At 40.7% G+C, this 20,447-nt stretch overlaps 1 protein-coding gene across 2 annotated transcripts in view; it reads left to right on the top strand.

Annotated features, from left to right (window-relative positions):
- Positions 1–20,447, top strand: part of PKP2 (plakophilin 2) — a 38,990-nt gene that overhangs the window by 13,574 nt on the left and 4,969 nt on the right. For both annotated transcript variants that reach the window (XM_048302293.1, XM_048302294.1), the window contains exons 4-11: positions 1,324–1,462; positions 4,018–4,225; positions 8,883–9,060; positions 15,497–15,614; positions 17,118–17,279; positions 17,690–17,863; positions 18,433–18,586; positions 20,059–20,248. In XM_048302293.1, the coding sequence (XP_048158250.1) occupies positions 1,324–1,462; positions 4,018–4,225; positions 8,883–9,060; positions 15,497–15,614; positions 17,118–17,279; positions 17,690–17,863; positions 18,433–18,586; positions 20,059–20,248 (1,323 nt within the window). The remainder of the gene's footprint in view (positions 1–1,323; positions 1,463–4,017; positions 4,226–8,882; positions 9,061–15,496; positions 15,615–17,117; positions 17,280–17,689; positions 17,864–18,432; positions 18,587–20,058; positions 20,249–20,447) is intronic.

Consider the following 20,447-nt stretch of genomic DNA (forward strand, 5'->3'; position numbering starts at 1 on the left):
AAGAAATCTAAGTAAACCCCAAGGTTGAAAAGCCTGTTTTTCAGTTCCACTGTGGAGTAAAAAGAAGAAATATGATCTGGCTAATTTTCCATATTTTACTTTCCTGAGCATTGTTAATTCCTATTTAATATTTCTGCTTAGTTTAAAGAAAAAAAAATTAAAGTTTCAACTTAAGCTAATTTATTTCCCAGGTACCCATTTTAAAATAAGAGGCAATTGAGTTAAAATTTCTAACTGTAGATTCATTTAATGAGATGGTTATCAAGCAAATCATTCTGATTCTGGTAGCTCTGCAGTAGGGAGTTATTGCCAATTACTTCTTGTTTCATGGTGGTTCACAGACTGCCCTCTCATCCCTGTCTGGCCAGTGGCAGATCTACTACTACAAAACTATCTGGATTAAAAAAAAAACAGAATGTTCACATTCTTGTCAACTTTTTTCTCTCTCTTTTTTTTTTTTTTTTTTTTTTTTAATCTGGGTGCAGCACATTTGAAACCAAAAGTAAATAAAAAGTCTGGGGAGCATAACCACCTGTCCCAGAGCTAATGTACCTGATAGTGCCATTAATTGTTTTATGTTCCATTTACTGGGGAAAAAAATGTGGTTTTTCCATTTTTCTTTCAATTTTTTTATATGGTTGTCTAACACAATCATAATTTAAGCAAACATTCTGGAAGTTGGAAGGGAAGTGGTGGCACATATTTTTAATATTAGCATAGGCTCTCTACCTACTCCGTTTAATGAGTGGTATTTTTATTTTTTCCCACCTGAAAAAGGGCTTTGCCCACCTATTTCAAATGAGAACAACTTCTGTCATTTGAAAAAAAGGGGGTACTGAGTCCTGCATAGATATAATCTGGGAACTAAGACACTGATGAAAGGCATAAAGACAAATATAAAAAAACAATCATCACTACTACTGAGGAAAACATCAAGGTATCTTCATGGTCAGTAATAGTCACTCTGCCATGGTTATGGCCTTCTTTTGATCTTCATCCACTTCTTCATCCTTCCTTTCACACCCAGTCCTTCACCCACTGGATGGAAACACTGATAGAAACATCCACTGATATTCCCATTTTGTTATTGGAACTTAAATCATTATTTTCTTTCTCCAGAACTGCACTTCTGTTTATGACTTTCTCTTCCCCCAGAACATCAGTATCTCTTAAAGCTATTATGATATTTTCTGCTACTGGAAAGGAAAAAAAATTTCTAAGAAAAGCTAGAGTTACTTGGAAAATACAAAAAATCTGGTTTTACAAGAATGATACTTCTTCTGCAGTTTTTTTTTACTAGATTTCTCTGTGTATGCTTTTAAGGAGCCCAGAAGTGGAGATGACACTGGAGCGTGCAGTGAACATCCTGAAGAGTGAAAACACACAGAACACGCCCAGGATCCTTGCTGCAGTGACTTTCATACAGCATGAGTGCTTCCAAAAAGCAGATGCCAGAAGAAAAGTAAGTAATTATTTTTGGGCCAGTTACAATCAGGTAGAGAAAGTAAGATTCTATATTTCATGGCACTGTGTGCCAACATGAAAAGAAAGAAGACAGTCCAAGTAACCTTACAGGATACTGATGTTAGATATTTTCCCTAAAATGCATTCATTTGTGTGTTTTGCTGCAGGTTGTTTTGAACCCACTCAGTGTATACCCACTCAGTTTGCTCTTTTTCAGGCTGAACAAACTTAATTCTTTCAGCCTTTATAAATCATGGAGTCTGAACTTTGTGTCCATATAGTTGCTTCTGTCTCTCATTTTTGACTGGCATGCAGAAATATCCCAAAAAAGAAAACTCTGAGTATGGTGCAAACTTATCCAATATTCAGGGTTTTTTAGGACTGCACAAATGTGTTGAAACAGCACATGCATTAGCCACGGTGTTAAGGGTTTGCTGGGACTGTGCACATGCATTACTATATTGTTTAGATTAACCAAATTTTTAAGTCTCTTGCAAAAAATTTGTCAAGTCTCTTACAAGTTTTTTGAAAGGGTACATGAAAAATATTCTCTTCTTCCTTTTCTTTAAATGTCACTACTGAACACAAATATGTCTGTCCTGCTGCATAGTTCTGTACATTAAAGTGTAAGTCTATTTTAACAACTAAAAAGCATTTATTACACCTGCTTTGGTGTGTAGTATGCTCAGTAATCCCAGCCTTACCTCCATAATCATGTGCCTGCAGTCCAGTTCAGTGACAGCCAAACATATCTCAGTCCTTTTGACTTGCTTTAGGGTATGCCAGAATCAGTTTTGGAAGAAAATACCAGGACTAGTGGCAGCCTTAACTTCAAACTGGGGACAGAGCTTCAGAATTGAGTGTTTGAAGGTCAGCTATTACACAGACCACTCTCAGGCAGCTTCCCAGAAAAACAAGTGGCTGAGTAAAAGTGTTCAGATTGGAGCAGTCAGCCTGAAGCCACCTTCTATTTTCCTCTCTATCCCACATATCCTATGATGGGCTTTTCTGTTTGGTGCCCATCACACTTGTTCACGTTGGCATTGTCTTGCTTCCCATTTTTAGCCTTTCAGCCTGTATTCTTTGTCTTCAATGCTTTGTTCCCTGATGTTTGAGAATTTGTGCGTCTAGTGGGTCTTCTTTTTTTGTGAACTTGTGGTCTCTCAGTATTTAGGTGAATTTTGTCTACTAATGAAAATTTAGAAGGACCGGTCAATAGCTGTTGTAAATTCTCAGCAAATTACGTTGAAATAGGACTTCTTTTACATTGCTTTAAAATTACTGACAGAAAGTCTGCATAAATATTTTAAAAAACCAAACAACTACAGTACTGCTGTCAAAAGGGCTGATCTGCTGCAATAAAACAGGTTGATGTGCTTTCAGCATGCTCTATGCACCACTGCCCTCAACATACATATTCCTGTATTTTGTTCTGCTGACATTTTCAGGGTGATTGCAGGGGGAATCAGATCAGCAGAGCAGGGGCAAGAAGCTGTGCCTTTTGTGCAGGTGAATCAGAGGAGAGGCTGCCAGGCTGTGGAGTTTACTCCATGAAGGACAAAAGGCTTTCTTACATTCCATTTCTTGGTGTTGCCAACACCTGCCAGTTGTACTGAACTCTTTTTATCATTAAGCTCTGGACTGTTTAAGACAGGTGCATCAGATTTCTGAGTCTTTCATGTGCTGTTGATTCTGCACAAGGGTGAGTTTGTCCACAAAATCATATGGCATTTTAAGATGCTGGAGGAGATCATTGGCAATTGTACATTAATGGAAGGTACTTTCCATAGTAAATTCACTCCTGAGTCAGCTAAGGCTTGCTTATGTCATATCACAGTTCATGTGGGATTCCTCATTCACCACAACAAACTGTTTGTTTCCATACAGCTGCTGTAAAATAACGTCCTTTAAATCCTTCATTCATTTGGGGCCAAAACGTCATTTTCTGAAGATTTAAACACTGAAAAGTAGTCTTTGCTAAATGTGGGTAGTTCAGTAGACAGCTGGCTTACAATGTTTCATGGTCTACATTTTGATGCTTACTTCTACTATTTTTTCTCTATGGGGCACAGTTAAGAAGTATTAAGTGTAATGTATTGGTTTTTAATACACTTTCAATACATGCATTGAGAATACTGTCTTTTCATCAGGCTAGCTGCTGAGGAAAAAAAAAACCTGTTCATAAATGTTCCAGAATTAAATCTCAAATATTCATTTCACCAACATGGAAGCTAAAAAGCAGAGTGATTAAATGTCTTGTCAGAGAGAACAAATCTGCAGCAAAGCTGGAAGAGATTTCGTTTCATTCTCTGATATTAATTATGAAAACATGTTGCCTCCCCTAGTTGTGGATTTTAAGTCTTAGTCATACAAAAGCCTAGAAGTCAATAGTCATGTCCAAATGATTAATGATCTGTGCTTCAAGTCTCTCAAATAGGAGCAAATGAAAGAAGTTCCTATAACTATTTAAACCTTTTGCTGGGGCAGGGGGAGAGTGGAGTTTATCATTTACATCATCTGACTATTCTCTGGTGTGTTTTGTTTTCCTCACAGGTTTTCTCACTTGGTGGTATCCCCAAACTTTTACAGCTCCTCGAGGTTCAGAATGAGGACATTCAGCGGGCAGCATGTGGTGCTCTGAGAAATTTGGTGTTTGAGGACAATGACAACAAACTGGAAGTGTCAGAGCAGAAAGGGATCCCACTCCTGCTCCGCCTGCTCCGGCACACCAGGGATATAGAGACTAAGAAGCAAATCACAGGTAGTGTTTTCTCTGCAGCCAAGCATGAAGTGCTTTAAGCAGTGCAAAAGCTTTCAGGGAGAGGTACATGGTTGTTTACTTAAGCCTGTGTTTAGGGACTAAATACAAAAACACTGTCACCTACTCTAAGCAACTGCCATAGGGTAAAATTCCAAGGTCCTTACTCAAGACCAGTCTTTCAGTCAATAACAAAAGATTAGGAACTGCAGCTTCCCCTCTTAAAGCTTCTTCAGAAATTATATCAGTCTGCTTGCAGGAAGCCTAAAGTCCTCAATATTCCAGAAAAGAAAGTCAGGCTCCCTCGGAGTGCCTGGGACCATAATTAATGCCTGCTACTTACACAGCAGCTCAGCCTTCATTTTTTGACTCTGTGCTGACAGCGCCTACTGGAAGTTCCTTGTTGCAAGAGAGTCACCCAGAACTGTCATGTGTCATGGATAGAAAGTGGTTGTTCTATTCCCCACAAACTCCACTGCCCCAGATTCCTACTCTGAGGTGTCCTACTCTGAGCTGTTTACACCCGGGTCTGTCTCTGCAGATCTGTGACAAGTGGAAAGCTCTGCCACAGCAGCAGCATGCTTCCTTTGGGGAGAATTCCTCCAGGACAGCCATTTGACTGTAAAGATCACACAGCACCATCAGTGGAGTGACTGACATTCTGGATTCTGTTTTTGCAGGGCCAATGTTCTCACCCTTTTATTTCCAATGACCTTGAGGAAGAGCTGTTAATTAGCAGGGCCCATTGCAAATTTGAAGGAAAAGCCCTTTGGATCAGAAACCTCGTATTACACCTCTTCTTGTACTTCAGTGTAGCAGGAGAAATGGTGGGAGAAAATGTCCAGCATTCCCCACAAGCAAACCTGTGGTTGCTGTCCTGTTGGCTTTGCAGCAGCCAGTTAAGAAATGCCCACTTCATCCCTGCAGTCCTGTGTATCCATAGTGTGTCTCGTGGAATTCCACTGCTTGTGACCCACATCCATTCTGATTAGCATGCAAAGGAAGAGCAGGCTTATATTTTATAGATGGAAAACATGAATAAATGAATGGGGATTTATTTCAAGCAATCTTTAAAGATACCAGGAACAAAATCTTTTAAGAGAGCAGTGTGTGAAGAGATACCGAAGTTGTCAAGCAGCCCTGTCTTGAAGCAAAGACATGTCGAGACCTTCTGTAATTCTGCATTCTTTGAAGTATTTGAAATACTCTGCTCTCTAAGCTGGAGAACAAAGCTTTGTATTGTTGGCTCTTTTTTAACTCAGTTCTATAGCTCTGCAACATTAAAATGTTTTAAAGTTTTTCACACTCATCGGTTGCAGAATTGGGTCACGTAGTAATTTGTTGTATAGTGTGTTAACACTCAGTGCTATTACAGAGCAGTGAGGAAAGCAGTGAAAATGGTGGTAGAGTGGCCAGAAAGCCAGTGCTCTTTTCTTGCTAGAAGTTTCATCATTTCTGACAAAAATGTTGACTGTGCGTGATAACTCACATGTATATTGTGACTATTACTGTCTTCCCCTTCACCAATGTGTGAAGGGCATCTTCTTTCAGCAATTACTGCTGTGACTGAACAGGAATATTTACTCACAAAGCAAAGAAGACACCAACAAAATATTTATGCCAAGCAGGATGGTGTAGCTTGTGTAAAGCAAAATATTATGATGTGCTTTCATGCCTATCAGTTAGAAAGGATGGCTTTAAAAATACACTGAGAGAGAAATATTTCTCTCTTTGCTCAAGACCAAACGTGCAGCCAGGAGGAAGTGCACTGGGTACCTTAGTGAAAATGCCACTAGGGCATACTTTTTGCTGTCGCTTGAACAACTTTTCCAGGTCCCTAGAAAGCTGCAAGGAGCCTACAAGAGCAAAGGGCAGTCTGGATGAATGAATTTCACCTCTTGCATTGACTTTGACTTCCTACAGGACTAGTGGAATATCATGGCTATGAATGCAGTCTCACTGCAGTGTTGTAACACTTCCAGGAAGTGGTTAATGTGAAAGATTTAGCCTTCCACCAGTCAGCACCAGAAGTCCATTTGTCTTTCCATTTTTCCACATCATACATATTACTTGTCTTCTTTGACTTCTTCCCTGAATTAGGGACTTCCAAATGTGTGGTATGATATTCAGCTAAATGTCTTTCCTCGTAAGAGATTAGTAAAATCATCTTGGTAACTGATAATACCTCATTGAACTTTAGTGAAAGACTCCTGGCCAAGGATTGAAAGCATGCAATACTCATTAATAAAGATGTCTAAGCTCAGCTGAGGGAAGTTTTTTGTTTCTACTGCTGTGTGGGAAGCATGGTAGCAAAGCACTCCACCTGACAAAAGTATACAAAGATAAGGAAATTTCAGGAGAGAAGGAAGTTAGAACTCTGAGACAGAAGTTTTCTGATACTGTACTTCATTACCTGTCAGAAGTATGGTACTTGTGCACATGAGATAAGTCAGTCTCAGGCTTAGAAGTTTATCTTTAAGGTCACTGGTTTACTAGGACCATCATGTTAATACGGACAAGCACCTGCCTAACATTAATCCATATTTTATCAAATGTTCCCAAAGAATTTTTTGATGGCCTGTATTTTCTTCAAGACCTAGGCTGAGGAATACAGACTGAGCCCAGTCATGCAGTGGGCCTTCTATTGTGCTGTGAAAAAACAAAAGCAGCCAAAGTGTGTGGAGATAAATGCTGATTACAGCACGTGCTGTGACTGCCTCACAGTCTGTGAACACACAAAAAGCACTAAACCACTGCTCTACCAAAGCAGCTTTGTGCTGGTGACAGGGGTTTGAAAGCTGCTGTGACCCAGTCTGCCTAATGCCCCTGTGCAGAAAAGAGCTGCCCAGTTTCTATGGAATTTCTGTGCTCATATGATCTCTTCACAGAGGGAATGAGACTGAATTTGCTAGCTCCACAAAATCACTGATAACAGGTAGAGCAAAGGAAACAGAGGCTTTGTCCTTTTTTTGACACACAAGCTACTTAGAAATCTCTTAGGAAAGGAGTGAGGTTACTCCTTAGTAGGAGAGGGCGTCATTTGGAGACAGCGCAGGAGCTAAGGCAGGACTGGAATTTTATAGTATTTGGAGAGCATACTGAGGAACAGAAAGTAAAATGGCTGTGGCATGAAAAAAACAAAATAATGTTAGCTTTTGAAGATAAGCCAGATGAGCCTCCAGGGAGTAGCTAACCTCCTGATCTTGTTATTGTGCAGCATTAATATAAGAAATTAAAGGAAGTTTTTCCTGCGGGGAAGATTACAGCACAAGCAGAACTGTCATGAAAAGAAATGTAAATTTAAAAGCAGACCCAACCCATTTTTCCAAATAACCATCTAAGGGAAAACTATGCATTACAGCATAGGTGCAAGGAAAGAATCTACTCCTAAAGACATTTTCTAATGTGAGCAAATTCATCCACACCCAGAATACCACTGAGAGAATCCTTCTGAGCCCAGAGAGACAGTGCCTGTGGGTAAAGGTATGGGTTTTGTTGGAAGATTTACAGTGAGAGCAATATCTCAAATTCTCTTTTGACAATTCTAAGTGTCTGCCTGTAATTCCAAATGCATTTGTTCTTTTTAAAAGTATATTCTGTCCTTGTGCAATTCCTTGCATTTGTGCCCTTCTGTCTTAAACCTGCTTCCCTTACCAATGCCCTTTGGACTGCTTGTCTGATTTCCTGTAAGCCTTACTTACCCTTCAGAAAAGTACATTCTTCCTTTTATCTCCTGATTCAGATGCTGAAGAGCTGATCCCAGAAGAAGGAATGGGCTGCTTCTGGCTGGCTTTTGTTTTGATTTTACTGTTGTTCACAATACCTGAAATTAGATTCAAAGTGTAAGGAGATACAAAAGAAACATTTTGTTGTTGTTGTTGTGAGCTGATGAAAGGAACATTCACTAATACTCTGCCAGTGTGTGGAGGAGGTGGTCTGTGAAACTTAGAGCAGCAAGCTGGAGAAACAATGAATGCCTTTGTAGTGAAAAGCAGAAATACGTGTCATTTTCCAGGTGAAGAGCTCTTTAAAAAGAATTGTTGTGTGTTGGAATAGAATATAATGGAACCTGCTAAGTTCTACAAGATTATATTTGAAATTTGTTTTGGAGATTGCGAATAGAGAAGGTTTGTAGCATTACTTAATGATTTGTTTAGTGACTAATGTCTGGACAGAAGCAGCCAGCCAGTGTTAACAGCTTTCCCTCTTATGAGAAATGTTGCTATCAAGTGTTAGAGAAACTTGGTAATGGGCATCTCCTGTCTTCCAGCAGATTTCCTGTAAACTCACTCCCTGCACCTCCCATCTATCCCTTTTGTGAGTTTATTTTCCCCTAGCTTGTGCTGCACTGGTAACAGAGAAGGTGATCACTGCAGATGGGCAATGCAGAGCCATGGAAAACTGCACTTCTTGGTTGGGCATTAGGCTGACTGTGTAGAGATTTTACTTTATTCACATGGATAACTGTGCCCCCTTTTCTGCCCTCTTTCCACGTCCCTGGATCAGGGCTGGTGAACGCTTACCGATCCTTTCTGCTCCTCTTCAGGATATCAAGTGCCAGGCAGGCTCTTCACTCATTGACTTCAAGGGGTATGAGATTAAGTCTTTCAAAGTGCAGGGGAGTCTTTTTGCCACTCTGATTTTATTGTGGGTATTACAGGTTTGCTGTGGAATCTGTCCTCCAATGACCAGCTGAAGCACCTGTTGGTTAGAGAAGCCCTGCAGACGCTGACTGAAGCTGTCCTCATCCCCTACTCAGGCTGGCCAGACAGAGATTACCCAAAATCAAGTGTTCTACCTGACCCTGATATCTTCTATAATGCCACAGGATGCCTAAGGTGAGCACTCTGCAACTACCCAAAGCAATACTGATGATAAAACAGGTCTGCACAATTATTTTTGGGTAAATACACAGAGTTCATCTAAAGCCACAATCATGTCTTGTCTAAATAGATGACTTGGAAAGGGGACATGGTACCTACAAGCACATAAAAGTGTTCCATTTTCAGCTGCTGTCAAAGATGCTTACTTTGACATACCATCGTCTGTGCCTAAACTGATTAGAAAGTGATTTAAATTAGGGAGAAGCCATTTTTTAAACCAGAGTAAGCCCAGTCCAGCCTTTTGCACAAGTTCAAGCAAGTTGCAGCCATGGGGTGGATTAATAGATTTATAGTTTGTGTATTTAGTACTGCAGTCTGCTAATAGCCTCGTAGACACAGTAGCAGTTACTGCAGACAAACACCAAAGGCCTCAGTGAACAGACCCCTAAATGGCTGAAGCATAAAAATCACATCTTCAGTAGAAACACCTATAACAGTCTATAAAATGGGGGCCCTTTGTGAGTACAAAGCCATTCCATGTTAAGTAAGTTTACACACTTAAAAATGCACGGAAGGACATAGTTTGAACTGACTAAGGAGTAATACATGACTGCAAAGGGCATGGCCTGAGGTTTAAACTCCTTCTAGCAGAGTGCAAGGAATTAAGTTTGGAGTTTGGAGGCTGGGAAGCTGCCCAGTTTTGCCTCACACATACCTGCTATGCTAACATGTCCTATAGCAGAGTAGTTGTATGTGTCTGGCATTGATTTTTCCTGTGCAAACAGCTCTGTATCTGACTCGTGTGGTTTCAGAAGACAAATGAATTGTAAGCTATACAAAATACTCAACAATAATGCACCTTTTTCTGCAGACTTCCTGTCAGCCCACTGACTACTAAATACCTCCATCTCTACGTAATAATTAACTTTTATTTACTCTGATGACTCAGAAACAAAGAAACATTAACCACCCATAATAAAACCTCTCTAGCTAATGCTAGTGGTGTTGTCTAGGAAATGAAGGAGGTTGTGTTTTTCGTATTAATTAGCCCAAGTGCATTTGTGCAGAAACCAGTCTGGCTGCTCCTCTCTTGGTGTTTGGACTCTGGAACAGTCTCTTCCCTACGAGGTAGCTGATGGGGGCACAGATCATTCTCAGGTTTAGCTCGGTGTTGCTCTTCCTGAGCTTGTTTCAGCAGATTGACACAACTCATTATATGACAAATAAGGCATAACAGTACCTGGGTTCTTCCAAATGAGAGTAGATTCTGGGCTTAACCTTACTCTGGGCACAAAGTCAGTGCATGGGGCTGCTCCAGAGCTGCAGTGAGCTCTCCAGCCCTAATTCAAAGTCTCTAAAACTGCCCTTATGTAGGTGCTTAAGGATACATTACCTGTTTTAAAAACATGATGCTCATATTCTAGTCCTTCTCATTTTTAAGAACTTCAACACTGAAAATTATAAATAGGACAAGAAGGGCTTGAAAATTCCCAGGTAAAGATGATCTGCAGGATTGCCACATACTTTCTAGCAGAGAATAGTTTTTAATGAGGCTTACCTCTTTGTACTGGCCAAATAGCTGAGATGTTTAAGATTAATCAATTTGCATCTCTTTTCTGGAGATTGACTCACCTCCCAGATTAGGTCACTAGAAATATTCCTTCCTTATGTATTAATAACAAAAAATCTCTGCATAAGTAAAAAGAAGGGCACACCTCCGAGTAATAAAAGTGTAAACTGAGGGAATGATGTTGCTTATGAATATGTTTAAAGAGTATACTTATTTGCCAGAATATAAATCTGTAATTAGTCTTCCCTTTTGTAATGCTAACATGTTTGTTGGCCATGTTGATAAAGTCTATAGCCTGCAGCTTCTATTAGAGGGTAAAAATAGTACTTTGAAGTGCAATACATTATGCATAGTACAGCATTTAGTTGTAGGAGAATGCCAGAACTTCTTTTCAAAAATTTCCATACAACTGTTGACTGGAAGGGACACCCACAGCCCAGACCTAACACTAGCATCTGGTGGGGGCACATGCACTGCACCACACCATTACCAAATTATAAATTAAAGCTTCCTTCATGTTCTTTGACAAAACAGCAGCAGGAGAAGTGAAGCCACATCTAGCAGATAATATTGCAGGTAATTCCAAGCACTGGAATGAGTGCATGACCAGACCAGTCCCCAGTTATTGCCAGAAGTATTGTGGGGTCCTGAATCTCTGTGCCTGTGTCAGTGTATGCAGTCACTGATAAGGAAGTCTGACATTAGGAGGATTTGTTAATCCCATTCCCTAGGTCTGTGTTTTGTCTTAAAACCCTGCAAGAAGCAAAGCTTTGCAGAAACCACAGGTCACAAAACTTAACATGATAAAAAAGAAGCTGTGTACATCCCAGAATTCTGCATAAGCAGTTAGAGTAAGTAATAGCATCGTTTAGTTGTGAAATATGATAAAAAGCCTGAACAGAGTAAGCCAAATAACAGTCTTCACTGGTTGCCTGACAATAAGCTGAACAAGTAAAACTGGTGTATTAAACTATCTAGAGGAGTGTTACAGACATTTCTAGAGAAGTCCTGTTGAATTTCAGAGGTAAAGTCATTTTTTCTTGGCCTGAAAGTCCTACACATAAAAGTTCTGCTTCCAGTTCCAATACAAATGGATAAAAATCGTCAAGATATTTCCCCATACTCCTCTGAGTCTGAAAGGATAAGATGCCAGCATGTAGAATGCATGGTTTTGATATTATTTATATACATAGGTGAACCTCTGGCATGACTTTCCCTCTGAAAGGAAAGTTTAGTGGAAGGCTGTTTTTATAACACCTTGAAAGCTGATAGTGAACTGGTTCCATTTTTATCTTGAAATACCTTTTCCCAAAACTTCTGCAATTCTGAACTTTCCCAAATTTATACACAGGTGTCACATTTTCTCCTGCAAAACATTTAATTTAGGTGCTGAAGCTGTTGTACTTCACTGGGAAGAGTGAAGGCAGAGCCTTCCTTTTTAACTGCTCTGTAAGGACACATCCTGTGCCCCTATGTATTCTAGTTTTTCAAAATCTTCTAGACAACTACCTCCAGGAAAGTCAGCTAACTTCTCTGCTCCTGGTTCCTCACACAGTAAAATAAAATTCAGCCTTCCTTTTTCATTATTATTTTTCGCACTTTGTCTGTCCCAGCTCCCGTTTGAGCTTCTTGTGAATTGCACAGTGACCCACAAGGACAGTGGAAAGCTGTATTTGGAGGAAATCATATCATTGCACTTCAGCCCAGGAGTCTGCATAAACATCTGCTTCCATTTACTCTGGAGAGAAGGGAAGCCAAAGCTCTGCCCGTGTGTTGAAAAGCTCAGACTCATAATGGCAGCTTCTAAGAGAGAATGTAAAACAAATGACTGATGATAACAAGTCTTTGAACCAAGGCCTCTTGCGTAGCATTGCCATTCCTTTAAGTTTATTTCCATCCATTCTTATCTTCCCTTGCCTCCTCTTCAGTGTATCTGCTCCCCCAATTCCTGAAAGGAATTTTGTTACTTCCAACAAGCAGCTTGAAGCTTGGCGCCTCTAGTTACTAAATAGATCCCAGATACCTTTCCCTCCTTGGTGAATTTTTGGACTGTGCAAGGCATGAAGGGAATAGAATTTCCCAGAATGTTGTCTGGTAATTGAATTAAATTCACATTACCAGTTTTAGCAGAATGAGTCCCAGGAGCAAAATCCTTCTTCTTATCAGTTAAGCAGACCATTCACAGCAGTTCAAGAACCTTTTCCAACAGTCAGTGTATGACTCAGTGTTGGCTTAGAGGGAGTATCCCTTTCATTTGGTGCCATTTATCAGCTAATTGAACATTTATTACCATCATCCTATTTCTTTCAAAGTCACACTTGGTTTTACTGTGTCGCATTTCTTTGTATTTACCTCACAACTCTGGATCAAAATAATATTTCCCAACAGGAAATTAGCTAGTCCTCCCCACATGCCACAGGACTGTGGGCAAAGAGCTATTTTGATTACAGATACAGTTGCACCATGAATATGTGCAGGAGGGGCCAGAAGCAGCAAATGCAAGATGAGATAAATGAGGCATGCAGACAGATAGAGTGCATCCACATCAGCAAATGGCACAGTTTGAGCATGTCACCAGGATTACCACAGCTGAGCATGGCATGTCAGGGATTTTTTTGTAGGTAGGTGCTGCCAAAATGTAAGTTCTGAGTCATTTAAAGCAGAGCATCCCCACAAGCAGCAATCTCCCTAAAACTGCATTCTCCTCACACTGCAAGCACTGAATATTTCAGTGACTCCAGGAACTCCACTACAATAAAGCCCAGTTCTGGAGCTCAGAGGCTGGCATTCCAATTTTCAGGAATCTCAAATCTTGGGAAGCCAAGATGAAGTCAGTTTTGAAATTCTCTAAGCAAAATGTCTCCATTGTTTCAAAAAAAAAAGATATTTAAATTCACATTTCTGTGACACTTCTCAGAAATACTTATTTTTTTACCAATCGAATAATATTTTTATCTGCTGGAATTTCTCAAGCAATTAGCAAACTTAAACTGCCAGCTGAGGTATTCCCTGCAATGGTCTTCTCTAAACCTGTTTAGAGTAAGGTGGTTACAGCTGTCTTTGGATGAGTGGGAGAGCAGGAGCTCTTCCCTTCCCAGTCCACGTTGTCCTGCTAAGGAAACAGGAAGGTGGACAATGGAGTACCCATGTGTGTACAGGCATGCACACGGACACGCACTGATATCTGTCACTGGATGGGCATCAGCTTCTTAATGAAACAGAGCCCAGTAATTAATTTCCCTTGCAGAGCAGGACAGTGCCCCTGATTCAGGCTCTTCTCTGCCTCCTGAGCTATAAAAGCTCTTTGCCCTACTCTGTTCATGCTGGCAGCAAGGCTGGGGCATGGCCTCTCCTTGCACAAGCATTCAGCAGGATCAGGTGTAAAAAGTGGAGGGGGTAGTATTGGTACTGGGGCTAAACAAAACACTGCATCAGCTGAAGAGTCTTTGGAGAGGGAAATTCCACACTTATCTTTAACAGTATTTTTAGTCTCTGTGCCTCAGAGACTATTTTTCCTATGCACCAGGAGGGCTGTACTGTGTGCATTTCTCTCAGCATAAACATAGGAAAGGGTGACATGCATCGAATGTGACATATATTGGTAAACTAAATTCCAAGGGAATGTCTATAGTAGGCCATGTTGTGGAATCTGAATATTGATTCTGTGATATATAATTCCACAAGAGAATAAATGAGCTCATAAACAGAGACATTGTTAACATCACGACCTAGAGTAAAATTGTAGTTGCAGTGCATTAGTATTTAACCTGAAGTATTTAACCTGAATGTGTACTTCCCAGAGGAAAAAAAAATAGTAGAAGTGAAATGACACTGTGTATAAAATGTGTATAAAAGGTGTATAAAATGCTACATTCATTTTACAGTCATAAGCCACAGGAAAGTTTAAACCTTACTGGATCTGTCACTAATAAAATTGTAAACATTGTAATTTTTAGTGGGCAAAGCATGCAAAATAAGCAACCTGAAACTATGTAAAGGAACATGTCCCTCTGTGTTTTGCTGGATGCTAAGAGTGGGTTATATTTAACGTTATTTCAAACAAAGACGCTGGAATATGCAGCCTTTTAGCCAGCAGAGCTGCAGGAGTCCAAAATAATAAGGCCTGGATTTATAATTCCAGTATTCCATAATTCAGACTTTGTTGAGTTGTAAAGATAATTATGCCCCAAAATTGTAAATATTGTTTCTTCCCTGGAAATCAGTAGCTTGATTAGAGCCAAGCAGCTTCAAGCAGTATGTGTTTGGTTTTTCGAGAGTTTTTAAATCACTTTTCAAATTCATTTATAAGTTGTACTTGGGTTACTACAAAGACAGCAAATGTTACTTGAAAGCCAGGCAAAGAGTGGGTCTTTGCATGAGAATGTGGAGATGCTGCTAAAACTCTCAGATCTTGTGTCTGTTGATGGGACATCTTGGATCAAGAACTGGCTCGGTGTAAGTAAATTAATTCTAAAGGACATCTGTGTGCATGGAAATTTTTACAAGTATCTTTCCTCCGATATTTTCACCATCCTAAATATTAAAAAATATAACTACAAATGGAATAGTGAAAAAAAGTCCAGGGTTGTTTTTTTTTTTTTGACTGCTTAAAAAGGATTAATTCAACTTTGAGATGAAAATTTGAGCCAGGTCTTACCGTATCCATCCAAACAGAGCAGTTTGTTTCCTGGAGTATTTGTTTTTGTCTGGAGTGAAAGTTTTACCTAGAAGAGGCTCAGATTGTCTTACACCTCTGAAGAAAAGGAGCAGTCAACCTGAATTTCAGTATCTTTAAGATTTAGCTGGAAAAGTTTGTCAGAGGAGCACAAGAAAATACCTTTGACTAAATCTCTTCTCCCCAACATATTCTTTCCTGCACAGAAACATGAGCTCTGCCGGCCCGGAAGGAAGGAAGAAGATGAGAGAATGCGAGGGCTTAATTGATTCTCTTGTGTATTATATCCAAGGAGCTATTGCAGACCATGAGCCTAATGACAAGGTATTCTTCGAGATGAAAAGTGTTTTCCTAGGGGAAATTGCCGAGTGAACGTTTTTTATTGTTGTTTAGAAGTCAATGTTCAGAAACAGCTGTGATGTAACTGCAAAACTTATTTCCAGGGCTTTTAAAACTGCCACCAAAGGTGAAATCCCAGTAAGAAGCTTTTTGGAGTATTTTTATCCTGCAATCTAAAAGAATAGTGTAACATAGCACTGGGAAAACATTTTCAGGAACACCAGAGAGAAAGGTAGAAACTTCTCTCTTTTATTTTTAAAAAGTGAGATAAAATCACAGCTTTCAGAAATGCTGAAACACAGAAGAGTCAGATTGCCCTTTTGGTTGTCTCAGGGTGCTAGCTAGCTAGAAGCTTAAAAAACTAATCCAGTTCCTCTCCTATATATTTAATGCTACATACCCCTTAGGAAAGGAAGAACCTAAATCCCTTTGGTGGCAGTGTGATTAAGGAGCTCACATCATTTAGAAAAGAACTAATTTTCCGAGTTTGCTTTTTTTTTTAAATAAAACTGCACATTTTTTGCTTGCTGCCCAAGCCTAAGCCAGTAACTACAAGGACCTGGACACCTCCAGATGCCAGTTTCCCTCTTTCCTCCCACCACTTAGTGCAGGGGAACCCTGAACACAGACTCTTGGAGCAGGGGCTTGTCTTTCAGCTGGGTGAAGTTGGGTGAGAAGACCAGCTGTCACTTACGTTAGCTGCAGCCTGTGAGGCAGTTCTGGTGGGCCTGCTATGACTTGTGCTGTGCAGTGGTAATTACTGCACATTTATAGCTCTCTTCTAGGATTAGTTGCTTGAGCTTCCCCGTCTCCCTGTATTCAGTGCCATTAGCTTCAGGGAGAATCCAGCACATTACACGTGTGCCAATATCTCCCTGCTGCATTTTGTCTTAAAACCACTCATTCCTTTTTGACTTTCAAGAAAGGAGGAACTGGTAATAAAGCAATTTGCCACTAGACTCATCACTCAGAAATTGTAGACCTGACCTTAGCCACGTTCAGAAAGGAATGTCTTGTTTTAAAAAGCATTCTACCACAGAAAAATGCTTCCTCCTTGGGGAAGATAAAAAGCTTCCCTCTTGCTGATGCTATGGTGAGGTGTGTACATGATCATCTTTACTCTTCAGCTCTTAGACATTTCTTGGCACACTTGTGGCCTGTGTCAAGTAGCACTCGCCCAAACAATTCCCAGGCACAGTTCAGGAATTATAATGTCCCAGGACGGTTTCCAACAGGCACGCACCCCACTCCGAATGCAGCCCCGTGTGCCAGCTGGCCTTGGTGCTCAGGAACATCCCAGGGCATGTTTCATTTATCAGTGTAGGGGCAGTCTGGTGGATCATGGGCATGAAGCCTGGCTCTTCCATAAGGCAGTAGAAGCTCTGCAGTCAGTTGCTCAAGATCCAAAAATGAGATCTCATCCCATGTCTATACGTGTCCCTTCAACACATGCCAAAGCTTTCAATTTCTATTCTTTCATTATTTTAGGCCACAGAGAACTGTGTGTGCATTCTTCACAATCTTTCCTACCAGCTAGAGATAGAGCTCCCTGAGAGCTATGCCCAGAGCATATATATGCAAAGAAGAAATATTTCTAGCAATGATAAAACACCAGGCTGTTTTGGAACACGGAGCAGAAAAGTAAAAGAGGTAAAGTACATGATTAGTTACATCTTATTTGGTTAATACCTTGTAGCAACCTCTCGAGAATAAGGCTGTAATCTAATTAACAGGCTGTTATTGATGTATCTGGTAGGGTGACACTTCCTTGCCCCAAAAATGCAAAATTATTGATAGTCTTTCTTGACACCAATTCTCTTGTTCAGCTGCTGCTTATGACAATGACATAGAAAATGTTTTATTAGTTGAGGAATACTCCACTGGATGGACTGGCCACTATCATTAAATACTGAAATTTTGCACATTATTATTTGAGCTCAGAACCTGACAGTCTGCAAATAACCTGGTCATAGAGAGTTATAAAATGGCTAATTTAGCTTGTGATGCATTAAGTTATAAAGGTCACTGTTTCTAAAGGCTTGATCTGTTTACATGTTTAGAAGCAGCAGGACACCCCACTACCTGAGGAAAAGAGCAATCCCAAAGGTGTTGAATCGCTGTGGCATTCTACACTGATTAGGATATACCTCTCCTTAATAGCAAAGAGTACCAGAAACTACACCCAGGAAGCATCCCTGGGAGCTCTTCAGAACCTCACAGCTGGCACTGGACCAGTAAGTCAGCTTTTTTCCTTTTCTTGTCACTTAGTTCTTGATGTGAATGCGTAGAGTTCAGGGCTGCAGTGCAGCTGAGCTCAAGTAATCACTGACAAGTCACTGGCTACTGACATGGTGAAGGACAATGGAGAACACTGAAGGGAGAGTCATACCCAGCAGTGCAGCTCTTCCTTGCTTGGCAAATACGGGGCCTGCTTCTTCTCCCTCTCTGTACATCTCCATGTGTGGGATTTGCTAATTCATTACACAATGAGGGATGAGCAGATGCCAAAAGCACTAAAAAAAGTAATTTCATGGAAGACAGTCCTGTGGGGAGAGGAGGGCTCTGATATAACAGCAGATCACTTTGGTGTGGAAGAAACTAATATCTGTCTGAGGAACTGGGTAAAGAGCACCTGGGAGAAAGAGGGCTTGAAACTTCCCTTCTATCACCTTCCTTTCCTGTTGCAGCTCATCTGGTTTAAAACTCTTTTAAATATGCTTAAATTGGCACAGAGGACTGGCTGTGTGCAGCTTTTTCTGAGGCTCTGCATTCATGGTAATGACACAGAACTGCCTTTTCACAGATGCCATTCGCAGTGGCCCGGACTGTTGTTCAAAAGGCAAACGGCCTGCCAGGCATCCGAGCTATGCTGCACGTCAGCCACCCTGCTGTGAAGAAGACAGCAGTCTCACTGCTCAGGAACCTGTCTCGAAACACCTCCCTGCAAAGTGACATAGGTGAGCAAAGACTGAGAGCTTGCTCTGTTCTCTTCACCTTAAATTTTCCTGCTTTCAAAAAAAGAAATGTGCAAAAAGTCCTGATCTGTGAGTTCAGTAGATTTTTCACTGGATACTTGCAGTCACTGTACAGGGTTTAAATTAAAGGGTTTTGCCTAAACAAAGTTTTCACTATATTGGATATTCCTCATCAGATGCTTCCATTAGTGTTCCTTTCAAAAATACATAATTGAAGTAAAGTCCCTCTACAGATTTGGAGAGGGAGTTCTTCTGCTTCAAAATAGGGTAAAGGAAGGTGAGTGCCGAGTTCTGTGCTGCCACAGCTGTGTAATGCTTTGCAAGAAATCACAGAACATCTCTACTTCTTCTAGCAAAGATCATACTCTCTTTTATCAGACAGAAAGCTTGAGGGGTTTGCAGTCCACACAGTTTTCCTGTAAATTTTTTTGAGAATGGAAGCTATAAGATGCTATAGAAAAAATAGTTCATTTTTTAAAGGATCTAATTTCTAAATAAAAGCCATTTCTATTCTGAATATTCTCACTTCAATTTATTATGTATTTAAGACTTTTTCCTACTGATAGGATACAATGTGTTCATATAATTTGTTGTCCTTTTCTGTGTTCCCACCAAGGGGCAGAGGGGAAATTACAGGTATACAGATGGCTCATGGGGCAGATTAACCTCCAGAATTCTGCAGAACAGTCTCCTGGGTCTTGTTTAATCCTTAGAGAACATTCCCTATTAATGAAAATATAATAACATGTTATTGGGCTGATTTCAAAGGGATAATCCATATGGTTTTAAAAATTACAGGTGGTGGATCCCCCTGAAAGAGAAGACATTAAACTGATGAGTAGTGGGGATTTCATCAGAAAAAAATAATTTATGAGAGCATGGGAAGCACAGAATAACACAGAGCTTTGGGGGCAGGTGCTTCATCTTGCACATTCACAGCCATTTCCTTGCTTTACCCATGGTAGAGAGAACTGGGGCAATTTCAGGTGAACCTTCTTTCTATCGAAAGATGCTCTTTTTGATTGACTGAAAGCATGTGTGAATTCAGGTCAAATTCCCAAAGAAAAACTTTGGCCAAAGGACAACATTTGAGAGGGCAAACTGTTTTGTAGATGCAAGAGTCTAAATTTATCAAGCAAAATGAACCTACATATCAAATGGAGATAAATTTAATATAAAACATCTCTAAAAGGGAAGTGGCAGCCTGCAGCTGGCACATGCCTGGTGAGGTCAGAACAGCACATGAGGTATTAATGGATTGTGCATGAGGCAAATTACAGGCTGTCCAATGTAGGGTGGATGCAGCTTAACCTGAATTGTGGGGCTGTAAGGCAGGGATGAAGCCATGAGCATGTAGTGGGAGCACACAGCACCCTGATGGGGGAGAATGGGAGGAAAAAGGTAAATCTGCACCTGTCAGTGATGGAACTGCTTGTCTCTCTTCCACCTTGCAGCCAGAGAAGTTCTGCCTGATTTGGTGTCGATACTGCCCGAGTGTGTGCCAGGGTCGGACATTGCCTGTGAAACCACAGCCTCCATCTGCTACACCCTGTTCAACCTGACCCAGAGCAGCTCCCACAACGCCCGCCTGCTCCTCAGTGCCCACGGCCTGCCCAAGGTCATTGCCATCAGCATGAATGACAGGTAAGAGGCTCCACAAGTCTCACTCTTTCCCTGGGCAAAAAAAGCCTGCAGCCTCTGCTACTCAGGGAGAAAAAACGCTTCATCTCAAGGTACAGGACAGCTCAAACGAGTGATGGGAATAGAATTGCACTGATTGGGAAATACAGGAAGATCTCTTACAACAACTCTGCCATCCATAGCTAAATTCACCCTGTTCCAG

The sequence above is a fragment of the Corvus hawaiiensis genome, chromosome 4, assembly GCF_020740725.1.
Source record: "Corvus hawaiiensis isolate bCorHaw1 chromosome 4, bCorHaw1.pri.cur, whole genome shotgun sequence".
NCBI classification, from domain to species: Eukaryota; Metazoa; Chordata; class Aves; order Passeriformes; family Corvidae; genus Corvus; species Corvus hawaiiensis.